The sequence below is a fragment of the Asterias amurensis genome, chromosome 10 (genome assembly GCF_032118995.1).
Source record: "Asterias amurensis chromosome 10, ASM3211899v1".
Classification (NCBI taxonomy): Eukaryota; Metazoa; Echinodermata; class Asteroidea; order Forcipulatida; family Asteriidae; genus Asterias; species Asterias amurensis.
In genome coordinates, this window is record NC_092657.1 from 4947630 (window position 1) to 4969077 (window position 21448).

Below are 21448 nucleotides of genomic sequence, written 5' to 3' on the forward strand. Positions count from 1 at the left end.
AAACTTGACTTCCGCTGTTTAGAATATTGAAAAACACATTTTGATTATTTCTGTAAATAAGTTTGCTGTTCTACACCTATCTTTGCAATAATTTCTTTAACACCATTTCTTCAACTCAAAACATAGGCAGTATTTGGTTATCGCAAGACTAAACAATGCTTAGCAAAACCTGATTGTCAAAACTTTACTGTACTTTCAAACTTGTTCTTATTGGAACAGTTCTTATGTCTCTACATAATAACAAGGTTTGATCGATTCTTGAACCATGTGGTCAAATCTTTGGACTTATCTTTGCATGAAGCAGTGTGGAAAGTTGTGTCTCTGACAATCAGATTTTCACACCCTCTTTTCAAAATTCCACAAAACTTTGAATGTTTTAAAATGTCAATAGTTAAAATCTAATTCCTAAAAAAAAAACAAGTTACTCAGTTCACGTGTAATGTATTTCTACTACATTATACCAACTGCTATTGTGCGGCTACGTACACGTGTATTAAATAAATAGAGAAAATACCATTTCAAAAATTCTTTTCTTAAACACTCTGTTAAAGCCATTGGACCCTTTCGGTACAGAAAAAAAAAAAGTTCACAGATTTACAAATAACTTACAGGGTTTACAGAAGGTAGTGGTGAAAGACTTCCCTTGAAATATTATTCCATGAAATGCTTTACTTTTTGAGAAAACAGTAAAACAATATCATGTCTCGTTAGCGAGAATTACGGATTTATTTTAAACACATGTCATGTGACACGGCGAAATGCGCGGATACACGAGTGGGTTTTCCCGTTATTTTCTCCAGACTCAGATGACCGATTGAGCTTAAATTTTCACAGGTTTGTTATTTGATATAGAAGTTGTGATACATGAAGTGTGGGCCTTGGACAATAGTGTTTACCGAAAGGGTCCAATGGCTTTAAACATTTGAAGTATTTTTTATTTCATCCATTTCAAAAAACAACATCAAATGTGTTTTGAATTTCCAGTCCACAATTGTGACTTCAGCTTTGTTAACTTAAAAATACACTTTGATTGTTTCAGTGAATATTTTTGCTGATCTTTGCAATCATTTCTTCAGAGCAATTTCTTTACCAAAAAACTTAGCGTGTTTATAGCAACCAACCGTTTGATTCAACAAGGCTTGTCAAAATCAGATTGTTGAAATGACAAGGCTCGAATACCTTCAGATCAGGCCTCTGTTCAACCCCTTGTATTGACCCCTTGCACGCGCGTCACACGCGGCGACTGATCTGCGCTCACCATGTTGGTGGGCAAGTTAGGTTTACATGTATTAATGTCGCGTCGCCCACTTTCACTGCATAACGCACATCATAAAGTTATATATAAAAACGTACAGTGAAATTGACCACCAGTATGGCGCATTCAAGATTTTTTGGATGATGACGTCATGTGAAATGGGTCAATAGATACATGTTCATTTGTAAATTTGTTTTATTGTCAATTCATCAACCATCCAGTCAAATTTCTTGGATGAAAATTGCTTAACAATCTGCTGTTGACATTCTCATCTCAACATTCCACAATAGTTAGCATAAATGTTTTAAAATGTCAATAAATCAATTCTAAGTCATACAAAAAGGAATCACTTAAGTACCACTGTAAATTCCACTCAGGTGCTTTGTACAACGGCTATTGTGCACCTAAAACAATTGCACAATATTCGCATGCACAGTTGTGTATTATAAATAAGGGAATCAATGTGTGGTGAAGAAGTTTTCAACTAGTGGTTTAATCCCAACGAAGCTTTGTTCTTGATAATTTTACCGAGACAAGGTCGAGGTAAATATATAATAATGATTTTATGTTTCCGATGTTGGTATAGGCCTACCGACCAGAAATCAACTTTAGAATGATGGTTATACCGCCGTGAAGGTTTTCGTTGTAGTTTTTGTTTACCTTTTTTTTCTTCCTTTTTTAAAACATTGATGATGTTAAACATAAAGGACCTACCGTTGATGTGTTCTTGATCTCTGTGTTCATCTGGAGAGTCTTGGGGCATTTCTTACAGCGGAGAAAAAAAACTCTTCCAGTTCAACAAGTCAATCAGTTCAAGTTCCAACAACCCGGAGTAAGTGTTTTGAGTTAAATTACTTGTGAGAGGTTCATACTGCATTTCTTGAGGGAGTAATAAATCCCCATTCAAGTTGTTCCATTTTATTCCCTGTCTCTACTCTGGTCAATGAGTTGATAGTTACATAACTTGCCGTATTTTCATGCTGCATTTCTTCAGGGAGTAGTAAAATCCTTTCCACTTGGCCCATTGTATTCCCTGTGCATATGACACATCTCCCTGTGGATAGTATTTACCATTCAGATGAGCAGTAAAGCACTGATTAAACCACCAGGCACCTGCATGTCGCTCGGCACAATTGTAATTAGACATTGCATCATTGTCCTGATCCTTTGTTGTGAATGATTGGCCATCATGCCATGCCATTGAATCACCTGCTGTACTCTGAGCATCATATGAACCAACCTGGAGAGTGTACTTGTCACCTGTAACAGCAAACTCACCATAAGAAGCCCACGTTGTGTTGGACTGCCAATCTTCAATTTCTGCTCTGAGCTCCCATTGACCTGATCCAGTAAGGTCACGCAGGATATCATTCCCCAGCCAGAACTCTTTCTGCAGATCACCAAAACCTGATTGGTATTCAGCCCAGGTACGGTAAAAGATAACAGAGCCATCTTGTCTCCTCTGGAACACGATCCAGCCTCCTCCATCTGTCTCCATATCACAGTAAACCTGTAACCCATCAGTCAGACTTGTAGGAAAGATGGTGTATAAACCATTGATGCGGTAACCAGCTTGGTGCAACTCCAGACAACTGCTGTAACTTGTAGTGCTGGGTAGTGGAAATGACAAAGTGTCCAAGTTGTCATCAAAGTAGGCACTACCCTGAATCTCAACAAAGTCATCAGGGCTGTGAGCTCTGCTGGCATTATTCAACACACAGATACCTCTTATGATGTGATAGTTGAATGATGCACACTGTGGATCCATAGAGCAGTCTCGCCCACAGATCACAGGAGAAGATACAGTCTTCCACTCAAACACATGATTCAGTAAGGCTCGGTTTTCAGCCAAGTAGACTGTTTCGATGAATCGTTGGTTTTCACCCTGGCAGGTTTGTACCATCAAAATCAGAACCAAGATTGTGATCATAACTTCCATGATGAATGTTCCTGGATTCTATCAGAGAGGAGACTTGGTGTTATTTTTACTGACTTAACTGTCGGTGGAAATTGTTCCGTTACACTGACAGTTACTCTTTGACACAGACAAATCAAATGAACCAAATCTTTGGTTGCAACCAATTTTAACGCAGTAAGCCCCACCCATTGACGTCATCGTTGCCACAGCATTGAGAGAAAAAAACAAAAAACAAACAAACAAACACAAAAAGCTTGGAGACAAACTATCATCATCTGTGGTGGGTTATGATTGGCTGTGCTCTTCTCGCTCATGATTATTTGCTTACGTTTGTAAATTTTTGAAAACCTTGGCTGTCAATCAATTAGGCCCTTTCATTGTACTCCATTTCCAGGCTTAGGCGAAGTATTTTTCATCACAATGGCCAGACTGTCAAATTGAGATAGTCGTGTGGATCGCACAATCAATACTTACAATAATGATAATACTTTACATGTAAGCGCTGTGTGACTTCTTAAAAAGATGACTTTGAATTTGACGGCAGCCCTAATTGAAAGAAAACAGTCAAGTGTTTGCATAATATTCTCCTTCATATGGCCAGACCTTCAAGTTGAGATATTCGTGTGGACCGTTCAATCAATACTAACAATATAATACTTTACACGTAAGCCCTATGCTTCTTCAGTGTATGTTCTGGTTATTAACTGTGGTGTGGCAGGAGCCTAATGTATATTTTGAAGTACGACTGTAAAGAAAATGAAAAATTGTTTATTTTTTTGTCCTCAACTTTTTTTTTCAAAATCCATACCGTATTGAACCAGAGCTGAAAAGCCCTTTCAAGATCTGATTAAGGCCTAGTTATAGTCGGTAGCGCGATGGTCGGGTGTCGGAAATATTGACGCACGATCATAAAAAGACATTTTTTTTTAGGCCTCAGTCTTAGGATTGCGCGTAAGATTTCCGTTGCGCGGTCATCGCGCGACTGACTAGAAACCGGCCTTTAGGCAATGAGCCAAGCCTTCCATTTTGAAAAAGTTACTTCATGTATATGATATTTTTTTAAATAGCACATTTATAAAAACAAAGATAAGTTGACATTGTAACTCAACTAAATGATTTTCTTTTTCCTAGACTGAATTAAGAGTATTTTGAGCAAAAACAAAGACGTTGATGTGACAAAAGGTCAAAAGAAATAGGTTCTTAAAAATGTGTTATCAAACTCTCATGTGGTCTTGCTTATTGTTGGCAAATACATTGATCAATCCCTTTCAGATACATTAAAGGTAACCAATGAAGAACATTCTACTACAATACATGTATGATGATTTGTCATCTTACTGCAATAGTCAAACCGTCCATATAATGATTTTATTTTTCCAATGTTGGTATAGGCCTACTGAATAGAAATCAACTTTAGAATGCTGGTTTAATATACTGCTGTGAAGGTTTTTGTTGTAGTTTTTGTTAACCCTTTTTTCCTTCCTTTTTTAAAACATTGATGATGTTAAACATAATTAAAGAACCTACTGTTGATGTGTTCTTGATCTCTGTGTTCATATGGAAAGTCTCGGGGCATTTCTTACAGCGAAAAAAACCCTCTTCCAGTTCAACAAGTCAATCAGTTGAAGTTCCAACAACCCGGAGTAAGTGTTTTGAGTTAAATTACTTGTGAGAGGTTCATACTGCATTTATAGAGGGAGTAATAAATCCCCATTCAAGTTGTTCCATTTTATTCCCTGTCTCTGGTCAATGAGTTGATAGTTACAAAACTTGCCGTATTTTCATGCTGCATTTCTTCAGGGAGTAGTAATATCCTTTCCAGCTGCACCATTGTATTGACACCTCTCCCTGTGGATAGTATTTACCGTTCAGATAAGCATAAAAGCAATCATTAAACCACCAGGCACCTTCATATCGCTCGGCACAATTGTAAGACTTTGCATCATTGTCTTGATCCTTTGTTGAGAATGATTGGCCATAATGATATGCCATTGAATCACCTGCTGTACTCTGAGCATCATATGAACCAACCTGGAGAGTGTACTTGTCACCTATAACAGCAAACTCACCATAAGAAGCCCAAGCTGTATTGGACTGCCAATCTTCAATATCTGCTCTGAGCTCCCATTGACCTGATCCAGTAAGGTCACGCAGGATATCATTCCCCAACCAGAACTCATTCTGCAGATCACCAAACCCAGATTGGTATTCAGCCCAGGTACGGTAAAAGTTAACAGAGCCATCTTGTCTCCTCTGGAACACGATCCAGCCTCCTCCATCTGTCTCCATATCACAGTAAACCTGTAAGCCATAAGTCGGACTTGTAGGAAAGATGGTGTATAAACCATTGCTGCGGTAACCAGCTTGATACAAATCCAAACAACCACTGTAATTCATAGTGCTGGGCAGTGAAAATGACAAAGTGTCCAAGTTGTCATCATAGTAGGCACTCCCTTGAATTGCAACAAAGTCATCAGGGCTGTGAGCTCTGCTGGCATTATTCAACACACAAATACCTCTTATGATGTGATAGTTGAATGATGCACACTGTGGATCCATAGAGCAGTCTCGCCCACAGATCACAGGAGTAGATACAGCCTTCCACTCAAACACATGATTCAGTATGGCTCGGTTTTCAGCCAAGTAGAACGTTTCGATGAATCGTTGTTGACTTGCACTATGGCAGATTTGTACCATCAAAATCAGAACCAAGATTGTGATCATAACTTCCATGATGAATGTTCGTGGATTCTATTTTCAAGTATCAGAGAGAAGACTTTGAGCAGTTTGTTTTCCCCCTTTACTGTCGATGGAAAGTTGTCCTGACACTGACAGTTACTCTTTGACACAGACGGATCAAATGAACCAAATTCTTTGGTCGCCAATGTTTTCTATGCAGTAAGCTCCACCCACTGACGTCACCGTTTCCACAGCAATGAAATACTAACAAAACAAACCAACACCCACCCGACCATGTAATAGTCTTGGCGACAAATCATGCTAACAAAAGCATAGAAAACAATGACAGTTTTAACAAGTCATGAGACCTACTGATTAATTTATAATCACCCACGCAACTGATGCCCAAGATTTATTGGACTTCCAATCTTCAATATCTACTCTGAGCTCCCATTGACCTGATTCAGTAAGGTCACGCAGGATATCATTCCCCAACCAGAACTCATTCTGTACATCACCATACCCAGATTGGTATTCAGCCCAGGTACGGTAAAAGTCAACAGAGCCGTCTTGTCTCCTCTGGAACACGATCCAGCCTCCTCCATCTGTCTCCATATCACAGTAAACCTGTAACCCATCAGTCAGACTTGTAGGAAAGATGGTGTATAAACCATTGATGCGGTAACCAGCTTGATACAACTCCAGACAACTACATGTACTAGTGCTGGGTAGTGAAAATGACAAAGCGTCCAAGTTGTCATGATAGCAGGCACTCCCTTGAATCGCAACAAAGTCATCGGGGCTTTGAGCTCTGCTGGCATTATCCCTCTAGTCCCTGCACCGCCCTAGTTGGCCGAAATAATTTTGTTTTTCTTTTCAAGATTCATGCAGTAACTTTACTGAAATCGTAGTTCAAATTTTTTAAAGATAGCCAAGGCTTATTATTTATAATTAAACGCACAATTTTTGACCCTTTCGGTAATATTTGTACAAGTCCTCATTGGGGAACAATAAAAAACCTACGGTAATATTTATGGCGATTATTTTTGTATAATGACAAAATGGATACAATAGCTTTTCAAGGTTTTTACCTGGTTAAATGCTGATTATTTGCGAAGGCATAAGTTTTCGACAATATCACCATGAATGATAAATACAGTTTCCTTTGTGTTTACTAATAAGCGTTTTGCTGGGTAAGTGCTAAATTATTTCATCATCCTTAGCTTCGTCAAGTAAACTGTGAAGAGACAAATTAATAATTCCTCCAACCGCATAATACAGTGTATCGCTTTAGGTGGCTGGGCGGTCCAGTGGCTAAATGGTTATTCAACACACAAATACCTCTTATGATGTGATAGTTGAATGATGCACACTGTGGATCCATAGAGCAGTCTCGTCCACAGATCACAGGAGTAGATACAGTCTTCCACTGAAACACATGATTCAGTAAGGCTCGGTTTTCGGCCAAGTAAACGTTTCAATGAATCGTCTTTGACTTGCACTCTGGTCGATTTGTACCATCAAACTAAGAGCCACAATTATGATCGTAACTTCCATGATGAATATTTGAAGATTTTCTTTTCGAAAAATGTACCAGAGAGAAAATGTTTTTGTCCCCATTAACTGTCAGTGGAAAACTGTCCCGATACTGCAGTTACTTTGTACTATAGTCTCCCAGATCAAATGAACCAAATCTTTGCTCGCAAACAATTGCATGCATTCAGCTCCACCCAATGACGTCACCGTTTCCACAGCAACGAGATATTAAAACAGGTGTAGAAAACATTCATGTTTTTCACAAGAATTGAGACCTATCGATTATTTAAAGACACTGGACACTGGACACTGGTAAGTTGTGCATGTGGAAAGGGCTGTATCTCACACCATTAACACGCATGTAAAAATCGCCACTCAGGTAATTATCTTAAATTATAGATAAACATGTCCAGTCACTCCCCGTGAAAACAAAGACCCCCCCCCCCCCCCCAAAAAAAAAAAAAAAAAAAAAAAAAAAAAAAACTATCTTTGTTCGGGGTGCCAGTCAGAAGCCATTCAAATTCAACCTTTAACTGCCAGGTAGCCAGGGATCGCACGTAAGTTACAAAACAACCTGGGAAGCGGCAGCCAGGGAATCACCTTAAGGGGATGCTACTTTACACTTTTTGTTGTGGCATGGATCATCATGCCTTTATGGATTTTCATTCTTCTAAAATTGGCACTAGACAATTGAATGAACTCATAGTCATTCATAAAGGGATTTTTGTTTTATTCACCAATTGATGTAATTCTATCTTCAAATACATACAAATGAGCTTAGGACAATTACATGTAGTTGAAAATTTAAAGGAGAAATAACATTACCAAAAATTCCTTTCTACATGTAAATTACTCTGTTGAACTCTGATAAAAAAAAATCATCCAGATCATACATTTTTTGGGGGTAAATTCTACCAGTCCATAAAGTTGACTTTGTTAACTTTCATCGTTTTAAAATTGGCCGTGGATGAGTGAATGTCAAAGTTGTTCAAAAGATGATTTTTTTTTTCACTATCTAAGGTATACATTGAGATTAAGAAAACAAGTAAGATTAAAAGGGAATATTATTTTAAAAAAAAAGTCTTTTCTTAAACACTCAGTTGAACATTTCCGATATTGTTTTTGTCATCCAGGTAAAAACAATAATTTTTTGACTTTCCAGTCCACAAAGTTGACTTTTGCTTCGTAAAATATTTAAACAACACACACTGGTGATTATTTCAGTTTAAAAACACTTTTGCTCTTCTACTGATCTTTGCAAGTATTTCTCTCCGACTGTGGACAAATTGTTGCCCAGGTTGCTAATTATTCACAACAACATGTACAGTGGCCACACTCACAGGTACATGTACCATTGTACTCCTGGTGAACAGGATAAATTTAATGTTAAATGTCTTGGCAAAGAAAACAAATAACACGACCGGGATTTGAACCCACACTCTTGAGAAAATCATCATTAGATTTTAAGTTTGATGCTCAGACTGCTCGATCATGACACTTTTTGTTGCGGCATGGTTCATAATGTTTAAATGGTTTTCATTCTTCTGAAATTTTTCCCTGGATGTGTGAATGTTCGTAGTCATTCAAAAAGTGGTTTTTGTCTTAATCACTAATTCTATCTTCAAATCCATACAAATTAGCTTAGGACAATTACATATAGTTGAAAATTTAAAGGAGAAATAACATTTCCAAAAATTCCTTTCTACATGTAAATTACTCTGTTGAACTCTAATAAAAAAAAATCATCCAGATCATACATTTTTTGGGGGTAAATTCTACCAGTCCATAAAGTTGACTTTGTTAACTTTCATCGTTTTAAAATTGGCCGTGGATGAGTGAATGTCAAAGTTGTTCAAAAGATAATTTTTTTTTTCACTATCTAAGGTATACATTGAGATTAAGAAAACAAGTAAAATTAAAAGGGAATATTATTAAAAAAAAAAAGTCTTTTCTTAAACACTCAGTTGAACATTTCCGATATTGTTTTTGTCATCCAGGAAAAACAATAATCGTTTTGACTTTCCAGTCCACAAAGTTGACTTTTGCTTCGTAAAATATTTAAACAAACATTGAGTGATTATTTCATAAAAACTTTTGCTAAAAATAAACAATGCTTAGCAAAATCAGATTGTCAAATAAACTTAACTGTACTTTCACACTTGTTCTTATTGGAACTAATGTCTCTACATAATCAAAGGTTTTAAAACTGTAAAATGATTTGAAACAGCGTTATTTAATGGATTTTTGGTTGAAATATACATCCTTTGATGCTTTACCATCACAGCATACAAGTCTGGCAAAGGTCTGGTTTAAAAAAATAATACCGATGACGACACCAAAAATAAGTGCGCCCTCTAGCGGCAGATTAAAAACATCTTAAAATACACTTTTAATACTAGATGTTTGTGTCAGAGTGTGTGACAGTTGTTTCAAAATTGGTATGAAAGCTATTAAGAAAACAAGTAAGATTAAAAAGGGAATATATTATTTAAAAAAAGTCTTTTCTTAAACACTCAGTTGAACATTTCTGATATTGTTTTTGTCATCCAGGTAAAACAATAATCGTTTTGACTTTCCAGTCCACAAAGTTGACTTTTGCTTCGTAAAATATTTTAACAAACAACACTGAGTGATTATTTAAGTAAACACTTTTGCTCTTCTACTGATCTTTGCAATCATTTTTCTGTGGTCAAATTGTTGCCCAGGTTGCTAATTATTCACACATGTACAGCAGTGGCCACACTCACAGGTACCATTGTACTCCTGGTGAAGAGGAGCAATTAATGTTAAGTGTCTAGCCAAAGAATACAAATAACACTTTCGAACCCACACTTTGAGGATATCTAAGGTTAATGCTTAGACCGCTCGGCCATGACACTTTATGTTGTGGCATGGATCGTCATGCTTTATTGTTCTGAAATTGGCCCTGGATGAGTGAGCTTCAAAGTTTTGTTTCTTCACTAAACTAAGGTTTACAAACTTTAGAAAAGCAAAAACAATTGTCAAATAGAGAATATAATATTGTTTAAACAGTCTTTTCTTAAACACTCAGTTGAATATTTTTTGTTGGTCATACATTCAGATCCAGATAAAACACTATGACCTTTTGAATTTCCAGTCCACAAAGTTGAGTCCGCTTTGTAGAATATTAAAATTTAAAAAACACATTTTAATTATTTTTGTAAATTAATTTGCTGCTCTACACCTATCTTTGCGATAATTTCTTCAAAACTATGTCTTCAACTCAAAACATAGCCAGCATTGGTTATCGCCCTAAGAATAAACAATGCTTAGCAAAATCAGATTGTCAAATAAACTTAACTGTACTTTCACACCTGTTCTTATTGGAACTAGAGTCTCTACCATGTCTACATAAATCAAAGGTTTTATAGATTCTTGAACCATGGTCAAATCTCTTGACTCGTCTTTGCTTGAAGCAGTGTGGAAAGTTGTGGCTTTGACAACCAGATTTTCACATCCTCTTTTCAATATTTCACAAAACCTGGCATACTGTATTTTAAAATGTAAAAAGTTAAATTCTTATTCCTTAAAAACAAATTACTTACATTTAGATAATAAGTGCATGTGTCATGTATTTCTACTACATGTACGTGTACCAACTGCCATTGTTCAGCTAATAATAACAGTAAAAGAAATAGAGAAAAAAACATTTAAAAAAGTATTTTCTTTTAAAACACTCTGTTTATATTTGAATAATTGTTGGTTTATGTTTCATACAGATTAGAAACAAGAAAAATAAACAGTCCACAGTTGTGACTTCTGCTTCATAAGTTTAAAAACACACTTTTAATTATTTCAGTGAATATTTTTGCTGATCTTTGCAATCATTTCTTTAGAGCCATTTCTTTACCACAAAACTTAGCTGGTTATTGGCATCAGTCGTTTCATTAAACAATGCTGGACAAAATCAGATTGTTGAATCGTTGAGACTCTACCATACGAAACCTTCAGGCCAGGCCTCCATTGAGCTAAAGTATAGATAAATGTGTTTTATTGTCCATTCATGAACCATCCAGTAAAATCTCTTGGGTGAAAATTGCTTAACAACAATCTGTTTTTCACATTTTCTTCTCAACATTCCACAATATTTAGCCTATTGTTTTAAAATGTAAATAATTCAATTCTAAGTCCTACAAAAACGAATATTTTTTGTACCGCTGTAAATTCCACTCAGGTGCTTAGTATTTCTACTACCAACGGCTGTTGTGCACCTAAACAATTGCGCATTATTTGCTTGCACAATTATGTATCATGTATTAAAACATTATAAATATATGTACTTCATTTGATCCTTTGCTTAAAGGCACTGGACACTATTAGTTATTACTCAAAATTAGTTTTAGCATAAAACTTACTTGGTAACGAGCAACTGAGTTTGATAGTATAAGACAACTCCCTCTGAAGCAACATCGGTTTTTGAGAAAGGTAATTTCTCACTCAAATATTAAAAGACTTCAGGCCTGAAGCCTTTTATTATGCATCTGAAAGCACACAAGTTTGTGTAACAATGGTATTTTTTCTTTCATTACTCTGATATTCTCTTGCGACTTCGATGAATAATTTAGTAAACTTTGACAATTACCAAAGGTGTCCAATGCTTTAAATAGCACAAGTAATTATGAGATCTACAAAAAGTATGTTTCATCTTCCATTTAACTAAATAAAATCGACACAAGTTTTCAAATTTTAAAACAAAATCGTTGACCGCCTGTAAAAGTTTGAAACAAACTTCTAACTAAAAAGTTTGCTTTACGACACATTGCAACATTTGGTAAAAGCTATTACCATAAAATGTCAAATGGCAAATTCTAGTGAAGAACATTCTACACTATTAATGATAATTTTTCATCTCACTGCATAAAGCATTTAATATTTGTTTAGAATGATGGTTTAGGTTTTCGTAATGTCCCTTCTACCACCAACAACCAGTTGCGGTTCCTAGACGAATTAGCCTTCTGATTTTAAATTTATTTTTTAGTTGATCTTTTCATGTTGAATTTATTGGATTTTTTTTTGTTTACCTTTTTTTTCTTCTTCCTTTTCGGCGAGCTGCGAAGCAGTGCGAGCATATACATGATATATGTAATACCAATTTCTGTCCGGCATGTCCGGAAGAATTTAATCACAGGTTCCAGTTGAATGAACTAAAACAATGAAAACCTTAAATAGTCATAACTCCTTATTGCAATGATGTACTGGCTTGAAACTGAAATCAAATATTGCTGCTGTCATGTGGATAATATGAAAAGATAAAACTCAAAGAGTTTATCACTGGTTCCAGGTGAATGAGCTAAAACAATCAAAACCTTAAATGGGCATTACTTAATATTTGTCAATGTCTCCACCCCTATGTAGCTTTGACCATCAGTTGATCAATTGATTGGTTTTTCTGTCAGTCATTGGTTCTATCTGGCGATCGGCAGCTCGCCATGGAGCTTCGCTGTTCTAGTGATCTCTGTGTTCACATTTAGAGTCTCTGGCATTTTTCACAGCGAAGAAAATAACCTTTCAAGTCCAACAAGTCACTCAATTCATGTTCAAACAACACTTTGGGTATGAGTTTGAGTTTAAATTACTTCTTGTGTTTTCATTGTGTATTTCTTGAGGGATTAGTAATCCCCACTCCAGTCATTCCATTTTATTCCCTGTCCCTGGTCAATGGGTTGATAGTTACAAAACTTGCCGTATTTTCATGCTGCATTATTTGATGGAGTAATTAATAATCCCCACTCCAGTCATTCCATTTTATTCCCTGTCCCTGGTCAATGGGTTGATAGTTACAAAACTTGCCGTATTTTCATGCTGCATTATTTGATGGAGTAATTAATAATCCCCACTCCAGTCATTCCATTTTATTCCCTGTCCCTGGTCAATGGGTTGATAGTTACAAAACTTGCCGTATTTTCATGCTGCATTTCTTCAGGGAGTAGTAAAATCCTTTCCAGCTGCCCCATTGTATTCCATGTGCATGTGACACATATCCCTGTGGATAGTATTTACCGTTCAGATGAGCATAAAAGCAACCAATAAACCACCAGGCACCTTCATATTGCTCAGCACAATTTACATAAGACACTGGATCATTGTTCTGATCCTTTGTTGAGAATGGTTGGCCATTATGGTGTGCCATTGAATCACCTGCTGTACTCTGAGCATCATATGAACCAACCTGGAGAGTGTACTTGTCACCTGTAACAGCAAACTCACCATAAGAAGCCCAAGCGGTATTGGACTGCCAATCTTCCATATCTACTCTGAGCTCCCATTGACCTGATCCAGTGAGGTCACGCAGGATATCATTCCCCAACCAGAACTCATTCTGTAGATCACCAAACCCAGATTGGTAATCAGCCCAGGTACGGTCAAAGTCTACTGAGCCATCTTGTCTCCTCTGGAACACGATCCAGCCTCCTCCATCTGTCTCCATATCACAGTAAACCTGTAACCCATCAGTCAGACTTGTAGGAAAGATGGTGTATAAACCATTGATGCGGTAACCAGCTTGATACAACTCCAGACAACTGCTATAACTTGTAGTGCTGGGTAGCGAAAATGACAAAGTGTCCAAGTTGTCATCATAGTAAGCACTTCCTTGAATCTCAACAAAGTCATCAGGGCTGTGAGCTCTGCTGCCATTGTTCAACTCACAAATATCTCTTATGATGTGATAGTTGAATGATGCACACTGTGGATCCATAGAGCAGTCTCGCCCACATATCACAGGAGAAGATACAGTCTTCCATTCAAACACATGATTCAGTAAGGCTCGGTTTTCAGCCAAGTAGAAATCCTTAGTAACTTTTTGCAGAGTCTCACTCTGATAGGTTTGTGCCATGAAAGTCAGAAACAGGGATGCGACGATAATTATCATGATGAAGCTGTAGTTTAAGACTGTTAAATGCATTTAAATCGTAACAAATCCTGAAGTGAACTGTACTTCAAGAATGAAAACTACAAAAGTTAGATTTCAGTCAGCCTTATACTCTGTGCCTGCAGTATCTTGATGTCCTTTCATCCGTTGTTTCTTTTACTGAAATGATGAGGATCAATGGAGTTTGGTTGTTTTGGATTTCAGTCAACCTTAAGACTCTCTGCCTGTAGTATCTTGACGTCCTTTCATCCGTTGTTTCTTAATACTGAAATGATGAGGATCAGTGAAGTTTGGTTATTTTGGATTTCAGTCAACCCTATACTCTCTGCCTACAGTATTTTGACGTCCTTTTATCGGTTGTTTCTTTACTGAAGTGATGAGGATCAGTGGAGTTTGGTTATTTTGAAGGTACAGTGAAGTGTAGTGCGTCAGTGCTGTTACTAATGGTAACTGAATGGTAACCCATGGTAACTAGTAAACAACATTACTTTGTAGCATTTGATTGGTCCTTTCAGGCAATGTCATGAATATTTTTATTAGCGTTCGCTGGCAAGTCTATTTCTTGACCAAAATGGACCTGACCTCCTGTGCAACATGTTTCTCCTGAATGTAATGTAATTAACTGTTGAGTGACAACCAAATAGCACTATATAACGTCTTAATTAGTTGAGGCCTAGCAGAGGGTGTGCTCCTTCCAAGCTAACCTTGATTACACCATCATATTAGGCAATGACATGAATATTCATGAGCATTCTCTGGCAAGTCTATCTAGACCAAACTAAACTTGACCTTCCGTGCAACACGTTTCCCCCTTTATGTAATATAATTACTTGTTGAGTGACAACCAAATTGCACAATTAAGGTTTTTAATTGATAAGGAGTTGCAGAGAAAGGCGTGCTCCTATCATGCTAGCCTTGATTACACCATCATGTTAGGCAATGTCATGATTGTTTTATGCATATGTTGAGATACACCAAGTGAGAAGACTGGTCTTTGACAATTACCAATAGTGTCCAGTGTCTTTAATTTTTTTTTACTCTTTTTCTCCCTTTTAAAAAAAATTGATGATGTTAAACGTGATTAAAAATCCTACTGTTGATGTGTTTGTAATCTCTGTGTTCATATGGAGAGTTTTGGGGCATTTCTTACAGCGAAGAACAACTTTTCCAGTTCAACAAGTCAATCAATTTATGTTCCAACAATGCTTGAGTAAGAGTTAAAGGGTAAATAACTTGCCATATTTCCATGCTGCATTTCTTCATGGACTAATAATCCCCACTCCAGTTGTTCCATCTTATTCCCTGTCCCTGGTCAATGGGTTGATAGTTACAAAACTTGCCGTATTTTCATGCTGCACTGCTTCAGGGAGTAGTCATTTCCTTTCCACGCTTCCCATTGTATTCCATGTGCATGTGACACCTCTCCCTGTGGATAGTATTTACCGTTCAGATGAGAATAAAAGCCCTGATTGAACCACCAGGCACCTTCATATAGCTTGGCACAATGGTAACCAGACATTGGATCATTTTCCTGATCCTTTGTTGAGAATCATTAACCATCATGCCATGCCATTGAATCACCTGCTGTACTCTGAGCATCGTACATGTATGAACCAACATGGAGAGTGTACTTGTCACCTGTAACAGCAAACTCACCATAAGAAGCCCAAGCGGTATTGGACTGCCAATCTTCAATATCTGCTCTGAGCTCCCATTGACCTGATCCAGTGAGGTCACGCAGGATATCATTCCCCAACCAGAACTCATTCTGCAGATCACCAAACCCAGATTGGTATGGAGATCACAGGAGAAGATATAGTCTTCCACTCAAACACATGATTCAGTAAGGCTCTGTTTTCAGCCAAGTAGAACATTTCGATGAATCGTTGGTTTTCACCCTTGCAGGTTTGTACCATCAAGGTCAGAACCAAGGTACGGCAAAAGTCAACAGAGCCATCTTGTCTCCTCTGGAACATGATCCAGACTCCTCCATCTGTCTCCATATCACAGTAAACCTGTAACCCATCAGTCAGACTTGTAGGAAAGATGGTGTATAAACCATTGATGCGGTAACCAGCTTGATACAACTCCAGACAACTGCTGTAACTTGTAGTGCTGGGTAGCGAAAATGACAAAGTGTCCAAGTTGTCATCAAAGTAGGCACTTCCTTGAATCTCAACAAAGTCATCGGGGCTGTGAGCTCTGCTGGCATTATTCAACTCACAACTACCTCTTATGATGTGATAGTTGAATGATGCACACTGTGGATCCATAGAGCAGTCTCGCCCACAGATCACAGGAGAAGATACAGTCTTCCACTCAAACACATGATTCAGTAAGGCTCCGTTCTCAGCCAAGTAGAACGTTTCGATGAATCGTGGGTTTTCACTCTGGCAGGTTTGTACCATCAAGATCAGAACCAAGATTAGGAACATAGTAACTTCCATGATGAATGTTTGTGGATTCTATCAGAGAGAATATTTGGTGTTATTTTTCCTCCTTAAATGTCGGTGGAAACTAGTCCTGACACGGACAGTTACGTTTTGACACAGACGGATCAAATGAACCAAATCTTTCGTTGCAACCAATTGTTATGCAGCAAGCTCCACCCATTGACGTCACCATTTCCACAGTAATGAGAGAGAAAAAAGAAAAAGAAAAAGAAACCCTACACAAACCAAAAACTTGGAGACAATCGCCATCATCATTTGTGGTGGGTTTTGATTGGCTGTGCTCTTCACGCTCAAGATTACTTGCTGACGTCTGTAATATTTTTTAAGACTAATACCCTTGCATATTGAAAATCTTGGCAGTAACGTTTCTATAATTTAAGCCCTTCATTGTTTTCCATTGCCATGCTTAGGCTAAATACTTTCATTCACAATGGCCAGACCTCCTGGTTTGGATGGTCGTGCGGACCGTATAATCAATACTTACAATATAATACTTTACAGGTGCCCTACGTGATTTCAGTGTGGGCAGCGTTTTGGCATTAAAGGGACTTCCTAAAATACTAAGACTTTGAATTTACCGGCAGCTCAATGGAGAGAAAAAAGAGTGCTTGGGCAAGACCTTCAGGTTGAGATGGTCGTGTGGACCGTACAATCAATAATTACAATATAATACTTGACAGGTAAGCCCTATATGCGATTTCAGTGTAGGCAACGTTTGGGCAATTAAAGGAAAGGTACACGTTTGGTAATTACTCAAAACAAAATTAATATTAACTTAAAAACTGACTTGGTAACGAGCATTGGAGAGCTGGTAAATGACTCCCTCTGAAGTAACGTAGTTTTTAAGAAAGAGATAATTGCTCACTAAAATAATAAAAGACTTTAGCCAGAAGTCTTTTTCCTCTAAAAGCACACTCATTCGTCCAACAAGGGTGTTTTTTTCTCACCATTTTCTCGCAACTTTGATGACCAATTGAGCTCAAATTTTCACAGGCTTGTCATTTTATGCTTATGATGGGATACACCAAGTGAGAACACTGGTCTTTGACTAATACCAAACATGCCCAATGCCTTTAAGGGACGCTTAAAATACAACTGTAAGAAGTCCTATGCCACTTTAGTGTACAATCTGGTTATTAACTGTGGTGTGGCAGGAACCTATATTTTTTTGAAAGGGTTTGTAAAGAAAAGTTAATTACTCCTCCATGTTTTTTTATTCTCACTTTTTTTAAAAATCCATATTAAGTTTCCTATTTAGCCAGAGCCAAATATTCCTTGATCTGGTTAGGCAATGAGCCAAGCCTTCCATTTTGAAAAGTTATTTCATGTACATTTATATATGATATTTGTTTAAATAGAACATTATAAAAACAAAGATAAGTTGACATTGTAACTCACTAAATGATTTTCTTTTTCCGAGACTGAATCAAGAGGATTTTTAGCAAAAACAAAGTAATGATGTGAAAAAAGGTCAAAAGAAATGGGTTCTTAAAAATGTGTCATCAAACTTTCATGTGGTCTTGCTTATTGTTGGCAAATACATTGATCAATCCCTTTCAGATACATTAAAGGTAACCAATGAAGAACATTCTATCTACAATACATGTATGATGATTTGTCATCTTATTGCAATAGTCAAACAGTCCATATATCTAATATATATAATGATTTTATATTTCCGATGTTGGTATAGGCCTACTGAATAGAAATCAACTTGAGAATGATGGTTATATCGCTGTAAAGGTTTTCGTCATAGTTTTTGTTTACCTTTTTTTCCTTCCTTTCTTAAAACATTGATGATGTTAAACATGATTCATGAATACCTAAGACAGTTTATCCATTCTGATTGGTCTAAAGGGCATCACGAGGTGTTGTTTGAACGGATGATTTAACACCAGTAAAAAGTGTTATAACATGGGCATGACATGCATGCTTGCACCTGTGCGTATAAGAGGGTTTTTTCATTCCTAATGGTCGAGAGCAGTGACCAGGACAGTTGTGCCACATCACGCTATACGCGGTATGCCCACATCATTCCCTTATTATAAGGAGTTGTTTACCCGATCGGTGCGGGTTTAAACCACTTCTTGAAAACCTCTTCATCACACATTGATTCCCTTATTAAAAAAGGCCTACCTTTGATGTCTTTGTGATCTCTGTGTTCGTATGGAGAGTCTTGGGGCATTTCTTACAGCGAGGAAAAAACTCTTCCAGTTCAACAAGTCAATCAATTCATGTTCCATTAACGTGGGGTAAGAATTAAAGGTTAAATAAATTGCCCTATTTTCATGCTGCATTTCTTGAGAGAGTAATAATCCCCACTCCAGTCATTCCACTTTATTAGTGTCCCTGGTCAATGGGTAGATAGTTACAAAACTTGCCGTATTTTCATGCTGCATTATTTGATGGAGTAATTAATAATCCCTACTCCAGTCATTCCATTTTATTCCCTGTCCCTGGTCAATGGGTTGATACTTACAAAACTTGCCGTATTTTCATGCTGCACTGCTTCAGGGAGTAGTCATTTTCTTTCCACGCTTCCCATTGTATTCCATGTGCATGTGACACCTCTCCCTGTGGATAGTATTTACCGTTCAGATGAGCATTAAAGCAACCAAAAAACCACCAGGCACCTTCAAATCGCTCAGCACAATTGTAATCAGACCTTGCATCATTTTTCTGATCCTTTGTTGAGAATGGTTGGCCATCATGCCATGCCATTGAATCACCTGCTGTACTCTGAGCATCATATGAACCAACCTGGAGAGTGTACTTGTCACCTGTAACAGCAAACTCACCATAAGAAGCCCACGATGTGTTGGACTGCCAATCTTCCATATCTACTCTGAGCTCCCATTGACCTGATCCAGTAAGGTCATGCAGGATATCATTCCCCAACCAGAACTCATTCTGTAGATCACCAAACCCAGATTGGTATTCAGCCCAGGTACGGTAAAAGTCAACAGAGCCATCTTGTCTCCTCTGAAACACGATCCAGCCTCCTCCATCTGTCTCCATATCACAGTAAACCTGTAACCCATCAGTCACACTTGTAGGAAAGATTGTGTACACACCATTGATGCGATAACCAGCTTGATACAACTCCAGACAACTGCTGTAAATTGTAGTGCTGGGAAGCGAAAATGACATAGTGTCCAAGTTGTCATCAAAGTAGGCACTTCCTTGAATCTCAACTAAATCACCAGGGCTGTGAGCTCTGCTGGCATTATTCAACTCACAAATACCTCTTATGATGTGATAGTTGAATGATGCACACTGTGGATCCATAGAGCAGTCTCGCCCACAGATCACAGGAGAAGATACAGTCTTCCACTGAAAAACATGATTCAGTAAGGCTCGGTTTTCAGCCAAGTAGAACGTTTCGATGAATCGTGGGTTTTCACTCTGGCAGGTTTGTACCATCAAGATCAGAACCAAGATTAGGAACATAGTAACTTCCATGATGAATGTTTGTGGATTCTATCAGAGAGAATATTTGGTGTTATTTTTCCTCCTTAAATGTCGGTGGAAACTAGTCCTGACACTGACAGTTACGTTTTGACACAGACGGATCAAATGAACCAAATCTTTCGTTGCAACCAATTGTTATGCAGCAAGCTCCACCCATTGACGTCACCATTTCCACAGTAATGAGAGAGAAAAAAGAAAAAGAAAAAAAAAAACACAAACCAAAAACTTGGAGACAATCGCCATCATCATTTGTGGTGGGTTTTGATTGGCTGTGCTCTTCACGCTCAAGATTACTTGCTGACGTCTGTAATATTTTTTAAGACTAATACCCTTGCATATTGAAAATCTTGGCAGTAACGTTTCTATAATTTAAGCCCTTCATTGTATTCCATCACCATGCTTAGGCTAAATACTTTCATTCACAATGGCCAGACCTCCTGGTTTGGATGGTCGTGTGGACCGTATAATCAATACTTACAATATAATACTTTACAGGTGCCCTACGTGATTTCAGTGTGGGCAATGTTTTGGCTGTTAAGGGACATCCTAAAATACTAAGACTTTGAATTTACCGGCAGCTCAATGGAGAGAAAAAAGAGTGCTTGGGCAAGACCTTCAGGTTGAGATGGTCGTGTGGACCGTACAATCAATAATTACAATATAATACTTGACAGGTAAGCCCTATGCGATTTCAGTGTAGGCAACGTTTGGGCAATTAAAGCAAAGGTACACGTTTGGTAATTACTCAAAACAAAATTAATATTAACTTAAAAACTGACTTGGTAACGAGCATTGGAGAGCTGTTGATAGTATAAAAAATTGTGGTAAACGACGACTCCCTCTGAAGTAACGTAGTTTTTAAGAAAGAGGTAATTTCTCACTCAATGGAGAGAAAAAAGAGTGCTTGGGCAAGACCTTCAGGTTGAGATGGTCGTGTGGACCGTACAATCAATAATTACAATATAATACTTGACAGGTAAGCCCTATATGCGATTTCAGTGTAGGCAACGTTTGCGCAATTAAAGGAAAGGTACACGTTTGGTAATTACTCAAAACAAAATTAATATTAACTTAAAAACTGACTTGGTAACGAGCATTGGAGAGCTGGTAAACGACTCCCTCTGAAGTAACGTAGTTTTTAAGAAAGAGATAATTGCTCACTAAAATAATAAAAGACTTCTAGCCAGAAGTCTGTTATTCCTCTAAAAGCACACTCATTCATCCAACAAGGGTGTTTTTTTTCT

At 37.5% G+C, this 21448-nt stretch overlaps 2 protein-coding genes and 4 pseudogenes across 3 annotated transcripts in view; 1 reads left to right on the forward strand and 5 right to left on the reverse strand.

Annotated features, from left to right (window-relative positions):
- The window catches only part of LOC139942542 (nucleoporin NUP35-like), an 87196-nt gene that overhangs the window by 18078 nt on the left and 47670 nt on the right, over positions 1–21448 (forward strand). The gene's annotated exons all lie outside the window — the stretch shown is intronic.
- On the reverse strand, positions 2211–3197 carry LOC139943224 (microfibril-associated glycoprotein 4 pseudogene; annotated as a pseudogene).
- Positions 4935–5992, reverse strand: LOC139943298 (microfibril-associated glycoprotein 4 pseudogene; annotated as a pseudogene).
- Positions 13294–14280, reverse strand: LOC139943161 (microfibril-associated glycoprotein 4 pseudogene; annotated as a pseudogene).
- Positions 15608–16982, reverse strand: LOC139943363 (microfibril-associated glycoprotein 4 pseudogene; annotated as a pseudogene).
- Positions 19209–20201, reverse strand: LOC139943148 (ryncolin-2-like). The gene has a single exon (XM_071939964.1). The coding sequence runs from the start codon at positions 20193–20195 to the stop codon at positions 19209–19211; it is 987 nt and encodes a 328-aa protein (XP_071796065.1). The 5' UTR covers positions 20196–20201.